The 24,523-nt window shown below is 48.1% G+C and overlaps 1 protein-coding gene across 4 annotated transcripts in view; it reads right to left on the bottom strand.

The window, feature by feature from the left end:
• The window catches only part of FHIP1A (FHF complex subunit HOOK interacting protein 1A), a 225,368-nt gene that overhangs the window by 9,132 nt on the left and 191,713 nt on the right, over positions 1-24,523 (bottom strand). For all 4 annotated transcript variants that reach the window (XM_041739076.1, XM_041739073.1, XM_041739074.1 and 1 more), the window contains 4 exons: positions 18,186-18,353; positions 17,012-17,091; positions 7,688-7,878; positions 4,130-5,272 (listed from right to left, as the gene is read on the bottom strand). In XM_041739076.1, coding sequence (XP_041595010.1) covers positions 4,130-5,272; positions 7,688-7,878; positions 17,012-17,091; positions 18,186-18,353 — 1,582 coding nt within the window. The remainder of the gene's footprint in view (positions 1-4,129; positions 5,273-7,687; positions 7,879-17,011; positions 17,092-18,185; positions 18,354-24,523) is intronic.

Here is a 24,523-nt window from a genome sequence, read left to right on the forward strand (position 1 = left end):
GAAGGCGGCTCCCTCTTCGGCCTCACCTTGGCTGGTCTTTCCCTCCCTCCCCTCCTTCCCGTCCCGCACCCCATCCCCGCCCCCTCTCCCCTGCAGTTCCTAGCTCAGCAGCTACCTCCCTCCACAAGGAACAAAGACAGGGGAGTTAAGTCACTTTAGGGGGGCAGACTCCCCTCGAAGCACAGGATCCTAACGTTAGCCCACAGCTGCCCTCCCCGGCCAGATGCTCTAGGGCCTGCCCGGCCGTCCTGCGCACCTGAAGGCTGCTGGGCACCCCGAGCCAGGGCAGCCCAGCAACAGCCCACGCTGCTTCAGGAAGGGAAGGCCAACGAGCCCCGACCTGTGTGTGGAGCGAGCGGCGTCGCCAGCTCCCTCGAATGACGCAACATTAGGTCAAGGCCGGCGACCGGTGATCCACTAATGGCGTCAACTCCAACACCTTAAGAATATACAACAAGAAACACGCATTGGACCCTTTCAAATTCCTCTTTTACTCTTAGTTGATCTCTGGCATTTAAAAAAAAAACTGCTTAGCAACAAACAGTTGCTAGGGGAAACTCATACGTAGCTGAAGACCAGAAAAAAACTCAGCGGCCCTTCAGAGCCACAGGTGTCCAGGGCGGGAGAGCGGATTGCTCCTTCCTCTCTTCTTGGGGACAGGCCGACTCCGCACTCAGAGAGTAGGAATTTCTCAGATTAACTAGGACAGTGTGTCATGCTCTTCTCTCCCAGCCACTTCCCCTGCCTCAGTCTCCCCGCCCGCTCCTCCTGAGTTTCCTGCCCCCTTCCTGACGCCAAGAACGAACTGCCGCCGGCATCGGGTGCCTCAGCTCCAGGCCGTCCGGCCTGCAGTCCCCTCCTGACCGGTGACCTTCCCCTCCGCCTCCCCGCCAGCTCTGCCTCCGTGTCCCATCGTTGTGTCTGGGCTCTGGCGACAGTCTTTCTATTTCAGCAAAGACTAAAGTGATCTTTAATTTTCTTCAAACGGTACAGAAGCGCAAGATAAAGAACAGGCTGCCTCCCGGGGGGCAACCCCCCTTGACTGACTGGGGCGCATCTTCCAGAGGCGCTTTACATATGTAACAAAACAGGAACGGGATTGTTGTTAAAAGCAACCACGAATCACCTACCACGTGCCTGGCAATGTTCTAAGTGTTCGACACTTGTCACGTGTCCTCGGACTTGGCTGTTCCACAGGGCCCTGCGGCGGTCGTCGCTTCTCCCCCTTCACAGGGAGGCGGGGCGCTAAGTCGCAGCCACCATGGAGCCCGTCTGTTTCCAGGGCTGCTGTTCTCACCCAACACAATGTCTTGGCTCCGTGTGTGTGTGTCCCCGTGTCCTGGCTGGTTTTCCGGTGGCTGTTTTCGTTGTTGTTTTGCCCCGCGTTCTCCACACAGCGTCCTGCCCGCGCCCCGCGCCGACACGTGAAGAGCTGCCTCCCTCACCTCAAGGCCCGAAGCTACCACCTTGGGCGCCACCTCAGCAAAAGGGCCAAAGGGCCTCCCACTACCGGCCCCCTGGGTTGTTTCCGACCTTTCTCTATTGTAAACAACACGGCGGTGAACATCTTGGCGCCTCCTGGTACGCGGGTGGGGTGGACACAGCCTACGGGACGCAGCGCCCCATCGCCTGCCAACCAAACACTCCGGGGCTTCCTCGGTGCCAGCAGCACAAGGCTCCTGTTCCTCAGCTTAACCCAAGGCTGCCCCCCCCCCACCCCAGAAGGTGGCACCAAGCAAGCTCTCTGGCTCCCGCCTCAAACACTCCACTGCCTCACACGACTGGTGCCCTGTCACTCACTCACACACACACACACACACACACACACGTGCTGTCAGGCTTCTTTGCCTTCTGCCCGTTGTTTCCTCGGCCTGGGCCACCCTTCTCGGCCGCTTACCTGGTGGCTTCTGTCCACCGTCTGTGCCCGCCCCCCGCTCCCCCTGCCGGGCCACCGCATGCGGTCACTAAGTGAGCACAACCCTGTTGATGTCTCCCCTGAAAGTCTGAATTCCTTCCTTTGTCTGTCCTTAGTATCTGGCCTAGAACCTATCAAAATTAGGAGATCAAGCAAACGTTACCAAAGGCACAAATGACGTTAATTAGATCAACGAGAGGGAACGCTTGGGTTCCGCCGCGAAGCAGATGCATTCATGGAAGCGGGATTCCACGGGGAGGCGACGTCAAGCCGACCGCTTCAGAACACACAAGTTTGGGAACTACAAGGTCTATATACACAGAGAGAGGAAAATGCTTCCTGAAGCCGGGTACAAATTTCAAAGGAAGGGAAAAAAGCAAGGTTTTAGTTAAAATTATCTATATGTATCAAAAAGCTCAACGTTACATTTTGTTGGTTCTCAGGTGTATCTTATGCAAAATACTGATATTATTAAATAAGGTGCTGTATTGGCATTTACTTCTTGCCCTAAGCTATACTTTGTTTCCTCAATCTACATATTTCCCAGGGATGAGGCTCCTTTACAAGAAAGCTGGCATTCTAAAGAGCCACCGCATCAGCCCTGGGTGGCCTCCCATCCAGGAGAACCCTGCAAAGTTGGGATTTCCAGCTGGTCAGGGTCAACGGGGCAGGCCCCGGGCCAAACGGGGGTGCGGTGCATGCCAGGATACTGGTGCTTTCCCTGCACTGAGCTCTCTGGCCCTCCTGCAAGGCAGCCGGGGCCCTCGTGCTCCCTCCCCTCCCCTCCCCTTATCACCTGGGAAAATTTGAGATTATCTAATCCTTACTTATGATTGAGTGATTGAATTTTAATTAAAACCCATTCACACTGAAATGTTACCTCAACTAGAACCTCAAGCCTTTTAATTGTGGAATTAAAAGCTTTCTCCCTCTTTAAATAAATTGTCAGGCATCAGTAAATAGCTGAATAAATCCTGGAGGAGGGTGGAAGAGCTACTTGAAATCACATTAAGCCAACTGGGCTGGACCAGGAGATAATGTGGTTTCTTCTATTTCGGGTGACCCCAAGCAGGTGGAGCGTGGCCTAGACTCCCCACACTGTGCCCTATCTGCCAGAGAAGGGCAAGGCTCAGCTGAGGCTACGGGAGTGGGGCGGTGGGGGGCTGCCCATAGTAACAGCGCGCGCACACACACACATACACACACACACCCCATGCCCAGTATTTCGCTCGGTCCTCACAGAGGCAAGCGACAGTGGAGGACCTCACAGCTGGACGTGCTAGAGCCAGGATGCCCCCCCCCCCGGCCTGACTCAAGGACCCTCTGTGAAGCCAGCTTCTAACGGGCCCTCCCCTTGCTGCCTGAACACAGTTCAGGGGTCCCAGCCCAGACTCCCCTGACTTTGACCAGCACCCTGTGCCAGTTTCCTCTACCACAACTGACAGATTCCAATTTTACTGGCCAATATTCATTGATATTTTCTACCATAATTCCTCAACTCCATCCACTTATGTAATATCCCATCCTCCCCCTTTGGCTCTTACGGGATTTCTACCTGCTTAGGGGTGTATCCCTGGGGCACACCCACTCTCTGGCAGAGTTACAGGTTTATGTGGGTCTATTCTACTTCTATGCAGATAAAGATTCTGTGATTATCTGAACCAAGCTCCCAAGCAAAGGCGTAACTAACGCCAGGGGCCTCTTCTGTGTGTGCCTACACGGTTACATCGATGCATCGGCCATTCTGAGCACCCACCTAGCGCTCCATTCACCGTTCCGCTGCTGGGGAAGAGCAGAGAACAATCCAACGCCAGTGCCCTCGCAGACCATATGTTCTCATGGGGGAAACCATCATTTTTTTCAATACACTTAAAAACACATGCTATGGAGAAAAAGTAATTAGACTAAAGGAAATGAGGCTATTAAATAATGAGACTGGATTTTTTGGTGTGGTTTCATCAGCCCTATTACTTTATCACACATGTAGCAAAGGAAGTAGTCAGCTGTGAAATGTATCCTCTGATTGGCTGGAAAAAAAAAAAGACTGCTAGAATGACAAGATAAAATGAAAAATGAAACCACTCCTCTCTGCTCTTTACAAAAACACTTTTGCCCGTCTGCTAGCACACTGGCAATGCTCCTTACCTCCACCTACCTCACTCTCCTGCACATACTTTCAAGAGCAGAAATCAGAAAGCAGTTCAAGACCATCACCTGTGAACGGGGTGCTCTGAGTCCTCACGGGATGGTGCCTGGCAAAGGCAGTCTCATCTCTCGCCCCAAACGGGGATGGCACGGTGTCCGCGGTCGGGGTTTCTGCTATAAACGAATCGAAGTCGTCCTCCTCCTCTTCGGGGGCCTTCCTCCCCGGCTCTGCCTCCTTTTCTCCTTCACTCTCTTCTTCCTTTCCTCCTTGCTCTTCTGGAAGATGCAAGACATCGGCTGAGGGGAAGCTCTGTTCTATGAAGCCCTCGGTGCCAGAATCCAGCTCTTTGATGATCTGGTCATACTGGGCGATGAAATCCTCACCCCCCGGGTTACCGACTGCCAGGTCTGACTTATGTTCTTCCTCAGAGAGGGAAGGTGCTAGCTCACAGCTTGATCCTAGGGCTACTTCCAGCTCATCTTCTTGGTGGGGTTCCTCGGCCACATTTTCAAACAGGCCCGAGCTGCCCCTATCCTGTTCCTCCTCTGAGTCGGTTTCTGACTGAGGGCTGCCAGGCAGGGGGCCGTTGCTCAGGGGGGGGCCCCGAATCTCGGCAGGGGCGGAGGGCCCTGCGCTTCCGTCCTGGGAGGTCCTGGCGTCCTCCGAGTCCTTCTCAGCACACAGCCTGTACACCATCACGTCATCCTGAAAGTCAGACTCTTCAATGTAGGACCCTTTAAAGAGCAGGATGGCATTCTTCTTCATCTCTTGGATGTGTTTGGGGGGATCAACCGGTGCGGGTGGGCCCGAATTCTCCAGATCATCGTAAGGCCCCGGGGAGCCCACGTCTGCCCCCGAGGAGATGCCCGTGTCATAGCTGTCATCCCACTCCAGCTCTGTCTGGCTCTTCTCCTTTCTTGAAGCCAGCGCAGGGCCTGTCTTCCTGGGGAGCTGCTGCGGGAACCCGAGCACAGGACAGGCCGAGTGGACAGCACTGTCCTCTGTCAGACTCTGGAGAAATATCTCAGGGTCGGGGGAGTCTCCGTCATACAGGGCAGACCAGACTCGGCAGTCCCTCATGCAGCGGAGGATGTTGGTGTGGGCCTCCCACAGGTACTGCAGGTAGCTGATGTCCAGGGCTTTGCCATACTCCACGATGCAGGCCGACGGGGAGAACGCCTCGGGCAGGGGCTGCTCCGTGGTCCCTGCCACTGGAAGCAGAAATGAGTCAGAACAAGCCCCTTTCTAACCCTTACAAGGGGTGAGGGAGGGACAAATGTGGTGGACACGGATGTGACACACTGGGGTGCTAAGATTTTTGTCTCCCCAGCTACTTTGGTTGTAATCATTTCTGATTCAATGTTCTCTGAATAATAGTATTTAAAAAAAAAAAAAGGTTAGATTTTAAGAAGGAACTCTAGGGGGTGCCTGGGTAGCTCAGTGGGTTAGACTGACTAGTGGTCAGACTAGATTTCAACTCAAGTCCTGCTCCCAGTTCCCAGGATCTGCTTGAGGGTCTCTGTCTCTTGATCTCCCTCTGCCTTTCCCCCTGACCTACTCATGCTCTCTCTAAATAAATAAATAATCTTTAAAAAAGCGGGGGGGGGGGATGCTAAGAACAGAAACTCTACCCTCATAGAAGGAATGGAACCATAGACAGAGGAGCCCTAGAACGCCACCATTTCTTAAACAGAGATCTTCTACGGCAGGTGTTTAATCAACACGATCTAATTACTCCTCCCAGCAGCCCTAAATGGCAGATAGCATCTTCTTGGCTTACAGACAAAGAAATTGAGGCTCAGAGACAAAAGATTACCCAATTGGTCAATGGCAGAGCCACAACCCGAGCACAGGCTATCTGCTGTCAACCTCTTCTTACTTCATTCAGTGCCACACCTTTGCAAGCCTCTTTGTCTCTTCCTCATCTCAATTTCTACCAGGCCAGGCCAGAACTGGAGATTGCATCACCTGCCTATGCAACCGTCCCTCCACTAGGGCACCTGTCCCCTGTAAGGCAACCCCTATGGTACCCAGGTAGACAGGATAACGTTGTTTGTGGGGAGATAGAAGAATACGGACTGGAAACCCCAGGGTCAGTCCCAGGGCCATGCTCTTTCCTAGTGGCCCTAGAGCAGAAGAGTGGAAAGAATGTGGAATTTGGGATCAGAGGATCTTTACCAGAGCTGTGTAACCCTGAACAAGTCAATTCCTCTGAGGACATTTCCTCACCTGTAAAACGGAAATACTACTTTCTTCAGAGGATTACATGTAGTAACGGGGAAAGAACGTGGCACATTGCGGGCACTGGGCAATCATTTATTCAACTTAAATTTTGAATTCTGCAGCAAGGTCAGCCACAGAAACATTCCTGGAACAACTTTCTCAGTAAATAAAAAAGACATCAATTTTCAAAGAGGTCCTAAAAAAATCACTCTTGGTAGGAAAACAGAACATAGCCAGAGTGGTTTACCTAATAGGAAAGTATTTTTAAAATACATGTTCTCCTGCCACATAAATTATTAATTTCCATGATACACCATATCTTTAGTTAAAGAATCAACACAACAACCTTAATTTCTAGCAATTACATCAGACGCCCTGATATTTTCTTAGTCAAGAAGCCCAGCTCTTAGACGAAATATACTTGATCTAACAGGATGGTACCTGGGTAGACAGAATGACATCGTTTGGGAAGAGCTATCAGAATCTGCATAGGAAATCCCAGGGTCAGTCCCAGGGCTAGACTCTTTCCTAGTGGTCACAGGTCAACCAGAAGCTCCCTGGGGTGAAACAGCCTTCTGACCACCAAAGATGAACAAACGCCCCCTGTTCAGCTGCCTGCCAGAGGGCCACGGCTGATATAGGGGACCATTTACATTCTACTTGTGTAGGATCAACGGTAGCTGGCAAACGGCACAAGCACTCTGACACCTATTAAAAAAAAAAAAAACCCAGAATATTTATTTTTAAAAAAATCCTCAGTAGGCCAATCAAATGAATCAGATCCTGCTACCCTACCACAAATTTCAAGTTTCACCATGATATATTATCGGCAGGCAAGCATCCACAGAGGAGTCATTTCAGAAATTAAAGTAAGGGCCAATCCTGTCTTTGCTATAACCACCTGCACACCCCCACCCCCATTTTGCTTAAAAAGACACGCTGGGGGGCAGCCCGGGTGGCTCAGTGGTTTAGCACCGCCTTCGGCCCAGAGCATGATCCTGGAGACCCGGGATCCAGTCCCACATCGGGCTCCCTGCATGCAGCCTGCTTCTCTCTCTCTCTCTTTCTCTCCCTGTATCTCATGAATAAATAAATAAAATCTTAAAAAAAAAAAAAAGACACACTGGTGCGCGTTTTCACATAGGTACTCCGAGAAAGCCTACTTAAAAACAAGGGTCCTGGCACACAGCCGGGTGACTGGTGGGCATTTTACTGCACGGGTCACAAAGTGTCCGAAACTCCTGACGAAGCAGGAGACGACCGCCACCCCGCCACCCGCCACCCCTAAGAGAAATGGGATGCCCGACGTCAGTCCCTGTCTGCCCGAGGAGACCCGGAGCCGCAGGAGGAACGGCCTCTGCCCTCCCTGCGCCCGCCGGTGACCCGCCAGCGAGCCCCTTTACCTGGACTGCCGTGCGTGCACTTTGACCAGAGGATGTAATCCCTCTCCTGGCTGCCGAGCGTCAGGGTGATCCCGCTGGAGCAGCAGACGGGGGTCAGGGCCAGCAGCTTGGCCGCGGACACGGAGTAGCAGTCCCTCTCCTTCACGGCCCACCGCTGGCTCAGCATCATGTGGTTGCAAGGGATCAGGTACCTGGAAGGACGCGGGGGGCCTTCACCCTTCACCCTAACACCCGTCAGGGGCTCAGGGGCCCTCTTCGGCGCCTCCTCCCTGCCTCTGCCTCCCGGGGCTTGTTCCCCGCTCCCCGCCTCACGGCCTCGTCATCCCACAAAGCCCTGCTTCAGCGTCACACTCCGGCCCCTGCCGAGGCAGTGCCACCAGGGCCACCGTTACCCCGGCGTCTGCCTCCTGCGCAGGCCGTGCTCCACAGCAGGCCCCCCGGGAGCACCTTCGGTCTAGGCGCCCAGAGACGCCGCGCCTGGGGCCTGGGGGGGCCGTAGAGACCTGCCCCCGGCGCCGACCTCCCGGCCTCACAGCTGCCCGGGGGGGAGGGGGGGGGGGGGCACGTGGTGGCTACAGGCGCCCCGGCCGCCACTGCCGAGGCGGGGTCAGGGACAGTGGGGGGACAGCGCTCCAGACACCGGCAGGGGGCCCCCCAGTGCAACCTCGGTGCTGACTCTATTTACCTGGAGATACCGGGTGGCCCCACAGGTTAAGGGTTCAGCGCCACGGGACCGTCCCCCACGTGCGCACGCTTCAGAGGACAAGCGCAAGCCCCAGTTATCACCTGTACTTCTACCTGCTGCAAATCGGAGGATCCAACCACCTCCCTGGCTATCAATTAATAGGCTGCAGTGGCTCAGGGACCTCAGAGAAACCTTTTATTTATGGGATAAATAAACCTTTTATTTATTATAAAAGGATAGAACTCAGGAAGGGTCGGAGGGGATGCGCAGGGAAGGGTGCGGCTTCGGGGAGGGCCCCGAGCTTCCGTGCTTCCTCCACGTGTGCCATTCTCCCCACAGCTCCACGTGTTCAACAACCCGGAAGGCTTCTGAACCCAACCCTTTTCGATTTTTATAGAGGCTTCACTACAGAGACATGGTTGATTAAGTCACTGGCCCCTGGTGACTGATTTAACCTCCAGCCTCTCTCCCCTCCCTGGAGGTCAGGGGAGTGGGACTGAGCTCTAACCCTCCAATCGCAGGGTTGTGTCTCCTGGCAACCAGCTTCCATCCTTGGATTTGGGTCCTAGAGTTGCCTCATTAACATACCAAACACCTTCGTTCCTCTCACCACTTAGGAAATGCCAAGGGTTTCAGGAGCTCTGTGCCAGACACAGGACGAAGACCAAATATGTGTTTATTTTATGAATCACAATATCACAGTGGCCAAGGACTCACCAAGGAGCACTGGGCCCCATTTCACACAAACCACTTTTAGTTGGTGATCAAAAATATCTCAGGATCGCTCTGAACCTAGAGACAAGAAAATGTGGGCAATCGTCCCTGACACTGCCGGGGCACGTCAGTGGGCTTCATGGGTAGAAAAACGTTGGTTTAACGGCTTACTTTCTTAACAGGGAGCAAGGCTATACGGTTTCTTTAAACACAGATGGAACAAAGGGGATGGAGGTGTCGCACCAGGGCCAAGTGTCACGTGTGTGCAGAAGCCAATTCCAGAAGACCCAGAGCCCTTCTACGAACCACCACAATAAACCAGAACGTTTTTGTTTGTTTTTAGCTCCTGAGAAAGAGGCAGTGCAGATGAAACCAGCTATGACGAAGGATTCGGTGAGAAAGATAAAGGTACCACTTTCAGGGCATGTCTGGAGGCTTGGAAACAACTGCTGCACGTCCCCTGTTGCTCCACACAAGGAAAACCTACATAGACACAAATGGCTGCCCGACCGCCAGAGCCTGAGTCAAGGCAGAAAAAAAGACTGAATTCTTTTTGGGGTGCTTTACCCTAAAGGTCTCAATAACTTTCAAGGTATGAAATGACAAACTCGCCGCTCACCCCCTTCCATTCTCAAAAAAAAAAAAAAAAAAGAAAAAAAATAGGGCAGCCCTGGTGGCCCAGTGGTTTAGCGTCGCCTACAGCCCAGGGTGTGATCCTGGAGACCATGGATCGAGTCCCGCGTCAGGCTCCCTGCATGGAGCCTGCTTCTCCCTCTGCCTGGGTCTCTGCCTCTCTCTATCTCTCTGTGTCTCTATGAATAAATAAATAAAATCTTAAAAATAATAATAATCATCATCATCATCATGGCATTCTTCAAGGACCGTCAGGGCCTCCTCTCCCCTCCCCCCACCCACAGGCACACGGTCCACACACACCTGAGGCCTGAACCTGCTCCGGCCAAGAGGCAATAGACCCCGCTCATCTGATGCAATGGCCTCTACTTTCAGAAGCTGGGGTGCCTGGAAAGCAAAGGTCATAAAAAAAACAAAACAAAAAAAGAGAGAGAGGAGAGGAGAGGACAGTATGGGAAGGGGGGGCAGGTCTGAGGTCATCCCTGGCCCAGCCTTGGGGTCTTCCATCCGAACGCTAGTAGAGAAGAAACAGAAGCTGTAGGTAGAAGATGAAGGAGCTCCCCCTACAAGGGTCTCTGCGAGCAGAGACGCTTTGGTGACAGGCTTTGGTGACAGGGAACGATGCAGAGGAGAGAGGCTCCAGCCTGTCTGCACACAGCACAGCTCCCGCCCTGAGGGCACAGTTGGGGCAGAGGGAGCCAGTGCCAACCCCGGGGGCCTGCCGGAGGGGGTAACAGATGGTTCGTGACTGCGCGGTAGGACCCCTCCTGAAGACCAAGCTCTCAGCTGTGGGGTAGGGGTCAGGAGAAATTACTGGGTGGTGGTTGACATGAACTGCCCTGCTCCCACAGGCTGGCGGGGCCCAGGGAGACTCAGGTTACGCACGATTCACTGTCTCCTTACTCCGATCATTATTTGAAAAATAAACTGCTTCCGTGCTTTTGCAGACCGCAGGAACTCGGCGACCTACAGCTCAAACCAAGCACGTTCCAGGATTTAAGTTGATATACATGGGTGTCTCCTCTTTGTTTGAAGTATTTTTTTTTAATATTTTATTTATTTATTCATGAGAGACACACACACACAGAGAGAGAGAGAGAGAGAGAGAGAGGCAGAGACAGAGGCAGAGGGAGAAGCAGGCCCCCTGCAGGGAGCCCGTGGGACTCGATCCCGAGACCCCAGGATCACACATCAGGCTGAAGGCGGCGCTAAACCGCTGAGCCACCCACGCTGCCCTGTTTGAAGTATTTTTTAAAATGGAACACTGGATCAAACCTAATAAAGCTATTTATCAAATACCACCAGTGAGCAGCTTGAAATCAGACTAGAATAAAGAGTTAGAGGGAATCTGCCACTTTGCCAACACATGTTTTCAGAAGAAACTAAGGATCTTCTTCTGAGTAACAAATAAACAGAGTTTCCCTATAGGTTAAAGAAGAGGTTCTATCAAATTGAAAATGGGGAGTCGGTTCAGACAGATAATCTCCCCCCACCCCCGCCACCTTATATTCACAGCAGTACTTCTAGTGTGCCTCGGTAAAGAAGGATTATCCCAGAGGGAAGAGGGAGAAAACCATGCATTGACCTTCTGTCTTCCCAACATTTACAGGGAAAGATTAGGAACAGAATGAACGTCAGAAGCTGCCCTAATGTCAAATATCAAAATGAAGTGGCTGTCGATTGCAGAAAAACCACTCAGGAATTTAGTAGAGGTGTTTGTCATCAAACCATCTATTAGTTTATACTACACTTACTCTGTTTGAGGGTTTTATTTAAATTCGGGAAGCAGTAAAAACAATCAGAAACAAATCAATGTCTACTTTTAGAGATCCAGATTACTCAAAGCCATCCTACGATACAGCAGGAAACAATGATATTGTGCACTGTCCTCCCTTCTGCCATTACCTCCCCAACCAACCCTCAGTAGCCCTGGGCCTACTGTCTATTTTCCTGGATGTCACTCATCGAAGTAAATCATCATCACTTCTGAAATTGTTCAATGACAGGTAATCAATAGGGAAGCACACATATTGCCTACTGCTACGCTGACAGGCAACACAAGGGAAACAAAGCAGTGAGGTAAGTACAATGAAGTAAGAGAGGTACTTATAGGAGATGGTGAGAACCTCAGGAATGCACCAACAGGCAAAATTCTACAGAGCAACATCAATAAATTTCAAAAGATTGTTTTTCAAAGATATTCTGACCGTATTTCTCCTATTCATCTTAACCTAGGCTGGCCTGCCTTTTGGTTTTTCTTTTTTTCTTTTTTTTTTCTTTTTTCCTTTTGCACACTCCTCCAGACTACTAACTCCCATAAAGGTGGAAATGTTCCTGAAGTAGATGCGTAGCTTCTCTTGGAGCAAAACATCCTCTATCTGAACACAACATGCAATGCAATTCAAAAATCTGCAAATGGACCAGGACTTCTAGGGGAAAAAAAAAATGCCCTAACCACAATATTCAGAAATGGCACTCAAGGTATAAAGCAATTTAAATTTTGCTTCAAGAAGCTTGTGTGGTGCAGTCAGCTAAGCATCCGACTCTTGATTTCAGCTCAGGTCATGATCTCATGGTTGTGAGAGAGAGCCCCGTGTCAGACTCAGCACGCAGCACAAAGTCTGCCTGAGATTCTCTCTCCTTCTGCCCCTCCCCCCGACAAAAAATAAAATAAATCTTAAAAAAATTTTTTTTTTTTTGCCTAAACCGGCAAGTGCCAAAAACATGGGGGTGATCTGTCACTTTCCCACTTCTCGGCATCTCCTGCCTGCCTTTGGCCGGTCGTACCTCACATCCGTGGAGGCAGAGAGGCTCTCCTTGGCTTTCACCGACTAAAACAGCCTCTCTTTTTGGGTTCCTTATTTCAACTTACATTTCCTGATATTCTGTTAACTGAAAGAAACATTATCAGTTACAAATGGTTTATCACTTTGAAATATCAATATTTAAGAGTATTTGGATTGCAACAAAAATTGACATACAGTGATGATTTATCACCTAACAAATAACTTCATTAAACGGACTCACAGAATCCTGACTGCTCTGCTGCCTCTAGAGCTACAGGTTTATCATGCACATTCGAACCACCACGGTGGCAACAACAGAAAGGATAGATCACAAGCCTGGTTTTTTCATGTCCCTTCAGATAAAGTTTAAATGACTAGAAGAACAAGGATTTTTCACTGTCCTTGCTTGTGTACAGATTCTAAATCAGGAAAGACAATGTTTTCATTAGTTTAAAATGTATTTTCCAGGAAATCCTCTTCCCTTAAATTTGTATAGTACTTTACAGTGTTTAAAACATTTTTCACAGATAACCACCACAACTGATTCTCCCAAACACCTTATTATGAGACAGAAACTCGAAAACCACAATAGGTCAAGTTGAGCCAGCAGTTCACTCTTGCTCCAATGGGATATGCTACACTTTATCATATTAACCACCATCGTCATTGCCTTTTCATATTTTTAATCTCTTTATCTCTTTTTGCTGCAAATTTAGTAACTTCTTCAATCTATCTCCTAGTTCATTAATTCTCTTTTAATCTATGTCTTACATGCTATTTACCCAAACCATTGATTCTTCATTGAAATAGTTTTTACTTCTAAGAGCTCTGGTCAGTTATTTAAATCTGCCTGTCATTTTTCTATGATTATTAAAATACCATTTCTTTAGCAGAAAGTAAGAAGTGTTGGTTGGCAAAGATATGGAGAAACTGGAGTCCTTGTGCCCTACTGTGGGCACATAAAATGGTGCATCTATCATGGAAAACAGAAAACATGTAAAATAGACTTACCATATGATTTAGCAATCCCACTTCTGGGTAAATCACCCAAAAGAACTGAAAGTGGGGTGATGAAGACAGGTATCTATACTCTTATGTTTACAGCAGCTACGAAGCAGAAGCAACCCAAAAGATCCATCAACAGATAAATGGACAAACAAAACGTGGTGTAGGGATGCCTGGGTTGCTCAGCAGTTGAGCGTGTCTGCCTACAGCTCAGGGCATGATCCTGGGTCCGAGGATCAAGTCCCATATCAGGTTCCCTACGAGGAGTCTGCTTTTCCCTCTGCCTGTGTCTCTGCCTCTGTGTATCTCGAATGAAAGAAAGAAGAAGGAAAGAAAAGAAAGGAAAGAAAGAAAAGAAAGGAAGGAAAAAATGAAATCTTTAAAAAAAAAAAGTGTGTAAACAATGGAAGTGATTCAGCCTTAAAAAGAAAGTAAATTGGGCAGCCCAGGTGGCTCAGCGATTTAGCACCACCTTCGGCCAGGGGCATGATCCTGGAGACCCGGGATCTAGTCCCACGTCAGGCTCCCTGCATGGGGCCTGTGTCTCTGCCTCTCTCTCTGTCTCTCGTGAGTAAATAAAAAAAAACCTTAAAAAAAAAAAAAAAAACAAGTAAATTCTGGGCAGCCCCGGTGGCTTAGTGGTTTAGAACGGCCTTCAGCCCAGGGGCATGATCCTGGAGACCCGGATCAAGTCCCACGTCAGGCTTCCTGCATGGAGCCTGCTTCTCCCTCTTCCTGTGTCTCTGCCTCTCTGTCTCTCTCTGTTTCTAATAAGTAAATAAAATCTTAAAAAAAAAAAAAAAAAGCAAGCAAATTCTGATACAGGCAACAATGTGAAGATGCTACGCTAAGAGAAATCATTCAGGCACAAACAGGGTCTGACCCCACTTAAATGAGGTACCTAGAGTAGCGAAAGGTGTAGAGACAGAAAGCAGAAAAGTGGCTTTCAGGGGCCGGAGGAGGGAGAAGCCATGGTGAGTGGGTGGGTGCTGGGTACAGGGTGCTCGTGTCCCGGGAGCACCCTGGGATGGTGCACTGGCTGCACCACAGTGTGAATGTATTTAATACTACTGGACTATACGGTTACGATGCTGAATTTTATATTATCTGCATGTTCAACAATTAAAAATCATTTAAAAAAAAATCATTTAAAATGTGAGGGGGAGAAGACCCTGCACTTCAGAGGAGAGAGACCAGGAAGCAGAGGCTTCCTGCAAGTCCACCTCATATCTGACTTCCATGTACGTACGTCCCCTCCCTTGCTCCTCTCCTGGACTCCCCCAGGCAGTGAGGTGGAATTAGAAATAAAGTATTAAATAAGGGGCCACCAGCATCACGAGAGCATCACCATCATCCTCACCAAAGGCACAAGGAAGGCACTCGGGCTGAGAGAGCCTACGAGCAGGTGGTTACGTGGGATGGGGCTTCCGTGACCCTACACAGAAGCTGTGATGTGATTACGTACCCTTTGGGCGCCCTGCCAGGAGATGACTAGTCCCTAATCACCCTGGCAATGAGTAGCCCCGACTCAGACACAGGAATGTCTCAACCATGAGCGGACGTCTTCCCCTTCACGTGGTCCACGCCCGGGCCTCAAAAGAAGCTAGCACGCTTCTGCGGACGGCTTGGAGCTGAATGAGCGCCGCTCTAGGAGCAGACGAAAGGTGATGAGTGTTCGCTCCCCGCGTGAAGGGCACCAGCTGCCAGCTGCAGGCCTACATCGGGCATGGTGCTCAGAGGGGCGCGGCCCTGCACCCCCCAAGCAGGGCCAGGCTTCCAGGTTCGCTGGAAAAGACAGCGGCACCAAAGCAGCGGTGTTTAAGAATTTAACGTTTAAATATAATCAGGTTTTACCCTTGTTGGAGGCAAAGTCTGGTTTTGGCAATAAAAAAGGCTTTATCAAGTCTCCATGACGGATGATGTTCAGGCCTCCCTAAAGCATCTGTCACGTCAGCGGAGACTTGACAGGACGCTAGAGCAATCCTTTGACGATGGGATGTTCCACCTAAAATGTTCTGGCCAGACTACCGAGGCCATCTCTTCATGACTAGATTAGTCCTTTGCCTGAAGATCAGTTACTAATGACCTAACATGAACCCTTGGAGAGCCCAAAACCTCTTCTTAAACTAAGAGAAGTAACAGGTGACGCCCTCCCATACAACGGTAACTCCCCAAGGCCTCCGCCACGACGCCACCACTACCACCACCACCTTTCCCAGCCCGGCTTTTTTTTAGTCACTCCATTCGCAGGGTGCCCTCTCTGTACTGTACCCTTCCTTAAACCAGTCACTCTCAAAATTAGCCAGGCATCAGAGTCCCCTGGAGAGCTCGGCAAAACACAGCTCGCTGGGCACCTCCCACCCCCAGAGTCAGAGTCGCCACATCTGGTAGGAGACCAAGAGAGCACGTTTCTAACATGTCCCTGGATGAGGCCCGTGCTCCTGCTCCCACCCTTGCTTCGCCACCCCCCTACTTTTCCTCAGCTACCACGCTGGAAATGCTGTCATTCACTTGGAATGCCATCTCCTCAGTAATTCTACTCACATCGTATCAAAACCCCAGTGGTGACCAGTCCAAGGCTCTTCCCCTTCCCCCAGCCCTTGGCTTCTCTGCCCTTATTCCCAAGGAGAGGTCAAAGGACAAGTCAGAGCAAAGGAAAGAGTGGAGGGGAGCGTGTGCCAGGCAACCCGGGTTGGCTTTTCCTCTTTGCTTCCACACCACCAGAAGGGAATGTAGGAGCACAAGCCCTAGCCAACCCTCCCTCTCTTCCTTTACAAAAGCAGATGCTTCCCTGGGGGATCCCAGAAGAAGAGGCAGAGCTGGACCCGGGCAAGATTCAGCGTTCCTGAGCCCCCTGCCAAACGGCCAAATTACTGTCATCCTAACAGTGGTCCACTTTGATTCCTGACACCTGTCTTCAAACACCAGCCACTTGCCGAAGCCTTTCTCCCCCGTGCTCCTGAAAGTCCTACCTTTTCTACCTTGTTTGTAAGTCCTTCTCAATCTGTCTACCCCGTGCCCTACTCTCTTCTGAATTGTACCCAGGAAGTACTCATTAAATATTTACTGAGTTTAATTGAAACATACTTGGAGGTCAGCAAGTGCACGCTGTAGGTGTACCATTAGGAAAGCAAGAGTCGTAGGAGTTCTGTATCAATAGCATTTCGTATTTGGGAAAGTTGTTTCCAATACCACAAGCCCCTAAAAATGTACATCAGGAGAAGGACATTCCGCCACAGACCAGAGGAGCTTTCAGAATCTGTAAATTTCCAAACAACCTATTATTTCCAGGAGCATATTTATAGTACAATGTATTTAGCCCCCTAAAAAATAGTGAAACTAAAATCAACCTTGGGAAATAATACAGAAATTGGACTGATATTGTTGATAATTTTTTTCCTTGGAAGCATGGCCCCTAAGTTCATATTACCCAAAGAGAAATAGAATAGCAATAGTATAGATTGAGTTTTCCTTTAAAGAGAACAAAAGATGGCAACTTACCTTAGAACTAGTTGTAACATCACATCTTCACAATGTAAACCAATGAGAGTTCTAAATAATGCCAGGGACACCACACAGAGCTGGGAAGCAATAAACATACATTCTATTTCAGATATTGGAAGGATAGCTCTACTCCCCACAGATGGAAAATAAATCAGAATTACAAAATAAAATGGCCTCTTTTTTTAGCAGCTTTGATAAAAACATGCTGCTGCCAGAGAGAATGTGTATTAAGGTTTTTAGTTCTCCTACAGGATTTGATTGAAAGCCTATGCCTAGAATTATGCCATTACGCAGAATTACCCTCCTACAAAATGCCTATGCTCTTATTTCCAACTTTTAAAGATCCACATAAATGTGCCCCTAGAACTCTCCAATTCACACACACACACACACACACACACACACACACACACACAATCTGCTTGGCACTTATTTTCCCAAGTTATTTTCAAACATGACACAAGACAGGGCTAACAGTAAATCACATATACCCTGGCCAGCCCCCCTCTAGGGCCCTTAGCCCCTAAGACACATCCTTTTGGTGTGTCTCTTGGCTTTGGGGCAAACATTTTCCTTGGTTCCATTTCCAGGAGAGCTGAGGATGTGACAATACACTTTTCTAAAAAGTTCAATCAAAAACAAAAATTCTGGGCAGCCCTGGTGGCTCAGTAGTTTATTGCTGCCTTCAGTACAGGGTGTGATCCTGGAGACCTGGGATCGAGTCCCACGTCGGGCTCCCTGCATGGAGCCTGCTTCTCCCTCTGCCTGTGTCTCTGCCTCTGTGTGTGTGTCTCATGAATAAATAAAATCTTAAAAAAAAAAAAGAATTCTTTCAATATCTAATATCCAAAAAGGAAAGATAAACAGCCAAACAGGCAAGATAACCCAAGGTGTATTGTAAGACCAGTGTGCCCTTTGGGGAATAAGCTTTAATCATTCCATCAGACCACTTAAGTATTTTTTTGCACCAGTGAAGAAGTGCTAGTCTGTCTTCTAGGCAGGATGGACTTAAAACCTGTTCAATGGAATTCAGAATGGTGTCATAATAATAATAGCTACAAGACAAAGGGCGTGGGGATAGAAAAAAGAATATTCATCATTTATTCCCAAAACAAACTCTCCTGAAATTTGTTCTGAGTTATAAAGTCCCTTCCTCTGGAGCTCTCCTTACCCGAAATGGGGTGTTGATTCGGCTCGTGAGAGTATCTAGGATGTGGACATTCTCGTGCTGATGCAAGAGGATAAAACGGAGGAAGATCTCAAGTAGCGCTGGCTCGGAGATACTACGCAGAAAAAGGTCCAGATACGCAGTTGTGGTCATAACCTCCTCCACAGTCACCTGGGACCAACGACAGAGTGAGAACAGGTGAGCATCCTTTCGATGCTGTGATACATGCTTCCCCAAAGGCCCCTGGCCTCACCACAGTGACCCCATCAAGGCAAGGACATGCCAACCACAAGAACACGCTTCAGAGCTTCATCTGAAGCCTATAACCTATTCACATTCCACAATACCTCATGCTGCTTCCGCCCTTTAATTCAGTAAGGGAAAAGCAAAGACATAAAAAAAGCAATTCAAGTGTTCTGACAACTCTAATCATCAAATGCAGTTCAAATACCATAAAGATTTTAGTGTGTAACCACAAAGGGGAAAAAAGAGATAATGGAAAGTATCTACATGGTCGGTAAAGGATTAATTAGAAAGCCCAGTATAACTGTTTCATTATTAGTCATCCAATAAATATTTATTGGACCCGCTATGTACAAGAAGCTAGAAACATGAGAACATATTTTCTGTCCAGGAAGATGGGTTTATATATATAGTCTAATAAGCAAAATAATAACATCATAAGTGGCAAATAAAGAAGTACAAAGTACTGCAGATGTTTAGATATATTTCTGGAAAGTTGCAAGTCAAATTTTTATAACTGAATAATATAAAGTGATATTTATAAAGTGCTATAAGAGTTTACCACTTATAAAGTAACTGACTTTTCTTTTAATAATACAAATTAAATTAGTATCGTCTACGTGATGTGATTCTTCTATGCAGGGGAATGTGCATAGTCTTTCAGGGAAGAGAAAACTCTCAAGAGTCAAGTTCTTCAAAGTGCCAAGTATTTGGTACTTAAAGCATCCAAATTTTAAACATTTTGATAAAGAATATTTTGAGAACTCGTATACATCTGTCCTCCTAAAAGCAAACTATAACACCTCTTGATGAACGGGGATCATCAATTTCCCTACTGTCTGTAGAATAGAAATGCCCAAACTGAGATGTATGAGAATCACTAGGTAAACAGTTCCATATCTCAGATTCCAACTCTATCCCCTAAAAATCTTGGAAATCTCCCCTGCCATGAGTGTAATGTACTTGATGCTAAATGAAACAGATGGCGATGTTTTTTGAGGGATGACATCTTCTTTCCCAGTTTTTCACTTCCTTCTTCCCTCCTTCCAAAGCGTTAGCTGTCACTTTATCACACTGTTACTGGTCATTCCTTTTATATTATACTCCTCTCCTCCTCGTTATTGTCTGCCTTCAGAATCTACAAATCAGTTCGGAAATTCTGAGCTCCCGATCTGCCGTGTCAGTATAGATAGGCCCCATGTGGGTACATCTGTATATAAAGGCTTAAATTATATTTATAAACTTTCTTGATTCCTAGGTATGTTCCAGGTAGAGGGAGGAGTCCAGGTGAGTAAGACCTGACCAAATCAGTTTTGTCTATTTTCTTTATTCTAAGCAGGGCAGGCCTATCCAGTACATGTGAATGGACCCTCTCAGGATCTGTTGACAACTCACTGAGTGACCTGAGCATGGCACGCATCAGAGTACAAGCATCCTCCCCCTCCTGCTTAGCACCCACGCTGCGCGCCCTCAAAGCATTCGACACACACTGTGGCATCCGACCGACTTTAAAGGGCTCTCTGTGGCCCAAATATCACAAAGGAAAGAGGTAAGCCTCAACCACTTGGTAATATATTTCCCAAAGAAGAGTGCCCCTCACAGGCTGCCCCTGCTCCTGAAACCCACTGCTCCTACCCTTGTGTTTCCTGCTCTTCTCCAGACCCACTTTCTTGGCACTCTTACGGCCGTCCTGGGACACATGCTATGGCTTTTTTATTACTCTGGTGCAATGCGCAGAGTTTGGCACACAGGAGGTACTGAATGTAACGTTTCCTGAATAAATGACAGCCCCCAAGGTCCCAGTGATTTACATTTGCCAGAGTTGAGCTTAATCTTTAATTCTTCTCTCTTCTCTGGCCCTCTGTTCTGAGGGCCCCAGAGACTGGGGACATTTTTTATAAAAACCTATAAAATAACTGATGTCACCAACTACAGCCTAAGGGGGAAATGATTCACAACACCACCAAACACACAAGCTCCATTAGCTCACACCTGTTCTGCCACTGCAACCTCAAGGTCCTTTAGCAAAAGAAACTTAATCCAAAATCATGGGTGCAAAGTCTAATTCCCTAACAATCTTGATCGCTAGAAAAAAAGAAGCACTAGTCATTTCAAATGGGCCATGCATGCATGGAGTCTCTGCAATACTGCATTTTCAACCTTATTTACTGAGCACTGCTGAGCTGACATGTCCTGCAGAATTCCAGGAGCTGCCTTTGCACCAACAATGCACCATCAGCTTTTCCCCCCTTAAGTTACACATGACCTTAATAAGCTCAAAAGCACAGCCATAAACCCTTAAGAATAGAAATCTCAGTCTTTGGGGGCGGACATGAAAGCAGGGCATTAAGCATCTATTGTTTACTACTCTCATGCTGCATAAATGAAAGATATTATTATTATTATTATTATTATTAGCAATCAAAGCCTGTCATTTATAAGCTAAGAGGATTTAAGAAAATACTTGGAGGGGCAGCATTTACATAACGTGGTATGAATACCCAAAACCCAATTCTATTAAGCATCGAGTTGCAACCTCTTTATAAATTGAGGTCACACTCACCTCAAGCTAAGATCCAAGGCAAGAAGATCTGGTTCCCTTCCCTTTCTGTCTCTTCCCTCCTCCATATTCAAAGAGCCCTCAGCAGACTTTTATCCCAGAAAATCTTTTCCTGCCCCATTATCTTATTTTTCAGAATCTTCCTCTAATCCCCCAAATAGACAACCTCCTTAACGAGGATGAGACCAGAGCCTAAATGTGATCACTTGAAAGCTAACGCTGAACCACCAGGGGGAAAAGCAGCTCTGCCGCGTGGAATGCAAAACCGAAGCTGCCATTCATGCCCCAAAAAGGAAGGCTTAGCCAAACAGGACAGTAGCATCCTCTTCCTGGTCAGGCTATGAAGGACAATCAGTCGTGGACGTACGTAAGACCTTCTGCCTTCCAGATGACTGTCGCTGTCCATTTCTCTGGTTCTGTAAGGAACTGCAGGTAGCTACCAATTTAGGAAGAAATACCAGGGGAACCCTGGGTGGCACAGTGGTTTAGTGCCTGCCTTTGGCCCAGGGCGCGATCCTGGAGACCCGGGATCGAATCCCACGTCGGGCTCCTGGTGCATGGAGCCTGCTTCTCCCTCTGCCTATGTCTCTGCCTCTCTCTCTCTCTCTCTGTGACTATCATAAATAAATAAAAAATTTTTTTAAAAAAGGAAGAAATACCAATAGAAGTAGTAAATGAGGTTCTACTTTACTACCATATAACACACAAGAAAAATTGAAGGATGCTAAAGCCTAGGAATGTGAATTTTCACTAAAGGCAGACCACAATGACAGCAATAACCCAAGGAAAACCCTTTCCCACAAGCAAATAATTATCCTTGACAAGATAAACACAACCAGAATCCATACGATGTATGAGCTGAGACATCCCGTGTCTGTGTGTGTGATTTTTCAGCCCCCATTTTAGAAGGAACCGGAGCCCTGACTCGGGGACTTAATTTTACTTTTATCAAGACCAGTTTAGTCGAACCTTTGAAATCAAGCCCTTTTTTCACCCACCTCCTCCACCCTCCACCAGCCCTCACCTGGGTCCCCCTCCGTGCCGAGTGCTTGTGTTTTCAGACTAGAGTCTGACGCCAAAAGGTGGACAGTGAAACCAATTTACTGGTTCACTTGTGGTTTAGACCAGGGTCAAACAGATGATATCAGGGCACGCAGCATGTAGTAGGTACTGTTTTGTAAAACTTGTGTGTGCCTGTTTTGTTTTGTTTTTTTTCAAACTATATGTAATGAGATACATTCCATAGGCATGTGCCTTGTTATCTAATCAGTAAAAAATACAGATGCACACGCTCAAACGCATAAGGTAAATTTCTGGCCATGTCTTACAGTCAGAACATCTGGAGAGCACTACGGTACACTGCAATAACCAGACAAACCCACAAACCTTTCGGCCATCCTCTCACACCCCCTGGTTCCAGTCACTGGTCCTGCACTCCAGGCTACAGCCCAGCGTGCTCCGGGTCTGCAAGATGTGCATATACAGGTGAGATCAATTCTCTGAATGGGACAGCAGCTGAATTTATGGTCAATCTCCTTTCTATCTTAGCGTAAGAGCTCCAGCCAGGTATTTTTTTTATTAAATCTCAAACTTCTCAGAAATAGACAGAATAGAGTTTGTTTTCCTTTAAAAGGGGGGGGGGGATCAGCAGGAAGGGAGGAGTTGATGCCATGTGTCACATTCTGCTGCTGTAATTCAAAACTCTCAAAAATGAAGGCCACAACCAAGTCCAGTCATCATGCCCACAATCGAGGCAGCACATTAACTTAATGCGTAGCGTAGGAGTGAAATTGAGCATATAGACATTCTGACCTTTCTGTAATCAGCTCTAGTTGGGCAATTCCATTTGCATCTAAATTAGCACCAGAGTCCTCCCTGTAATGGCAGGTTTATGTGTGTGTCCTGAAAAACAAATTTCCCACCTGCTAATTGTTTTTTTGTGATCCAGTCACATTGGAACAAACAGATGGGTCCTACCTTCTGTCGCTTGGGCAGGTGGCAGGCAGTGGGGTCAGGTGACTGTTGCATCCTCTCCAAGTCAGAAGCCACCTTTCCTTGGCGTTTCCTTCCACATACTAGAGAAAAGTAGCTGAGCAGGGTCTCCCCCAGGTCACCTATGAGCCCTCAGACCCAGCGGCCCTAAGTGGAGGCTGAGGAAACAGACCCGGACCAAACCCCTCCCAGTGAGAACAGCAGGAAGGAAAGGAACACTGAGGCCGGGTCCTCTGGGACAGGCATGAAGGAGCCTCCACAGGGAACACAGGCTAAGGCCCTGCCTGCTGCTGCCACACAAGCTAGTGGCCGGGCAGGGGGCAGGTCCACCCGAGGGCAGCCAGGGGCAGCAGCTGGGGGTGGGGGAGGGGGTGCTCCACAGCCATCTTCCTCCCTCCCAGGACACAGAGTGCAAAGAACATTCAAGTACGGAAGGGGAGACAGACAGCCTGCTTCTCAGTGAGCAGTCCCACGGCTTCAGCCAAAAATTCAGGACAGAAGACGTTTGGTGATTCCAAGTCTATAAAGAGTCTGCAGTTGAGAAGTTAGGCTCCCTCCCTCCTGGTCCCTCATGCCTCCCTTCTGCTCCTCCACCCCTAAGCCACACCTGTCACTGACTCTGCCAGAGGCAGGCCAGGGAAGTCAGTGGAGGTGACATCCAAAGTCAGTAAGTTTGGCTACTTTTTCCTAAAATACCTGAAGAAGGAAGAAATTAAAATGCTGGCTATGAGGACATCAGCAACACACCTTAAGGAAAAATGTTAAAAATAAAACCAGTGTCTCCCCTTTACTCTTTTTTTTGGTGTATCTATAAATACAGTAAATATAACAATCAAATATTAATTCATTCATTAAATATAATACACTTCCTCTTGCCTATCATAATCATAAACCTCTCCAAGGGGCAGTCAGCAAATTATTTCTAAAGCCTCCTTCCTGTGCTGTGTGTGCATAATCTGTATCCTACTACTACATTATAACTTACCTACCATAAACCTACAACCATTGTAACTTACTTATAACTTATCAGCTACAATTAACTTACTGTAGCCTACGACTACCATTATAACTGTAATTCAGCCTATGATCCATTATATTTGAACTTCTTCCGATAGATTTTAGTTACTGAAATACTCCAAATAGCACGTAAAGGTATTTTGACTATTTCAGAGTTTGGTTCTGAAGTCAGAATTAGCAGAAGAACTCTGGGATGTTTCAGCTCAGAAGCAAAGATCTGAAGGGTATCCCCAAGATCGCTCAATCCTTCCCTTGGCTCTTCACTGGTTGCTTCAGAAAGATTCTTCATGGCTGCAATATGGAATTTTGCACGAACACATCATCGTCATCGTCGGTCAGTCTCCGAGCACCCACTGTGTAATGTATTCTCAGCCTCTTGCTTCAGCACTTGGAGTCCACACAACCTCATGAGGACTGTGCCCAAGCAAAATGACACCTCCTGAAGGAAAGGACCCTGCGGTCCTTTAGGCAGTCACCAGAAGGCTGGAGAAGCAGGCTCAGAGAAGAAGGGGCTCGGCCACTGGGCAGC

The sequence above is a fragment of the Vulpes lagopus genome, chromosome 23 (assembly GCF_018345385.1).
Source record: "Vulpes lagopus strain Blue_001 chromosome 23, ASM1834538v1, whole genome shotgun sequence".
Classification (NCBI taxonomy): Eukaryota; Metazoa; Chordata; class Mammalia; order Carnivora; family Canidae; genus Vulpes; species Vulpes lagopus.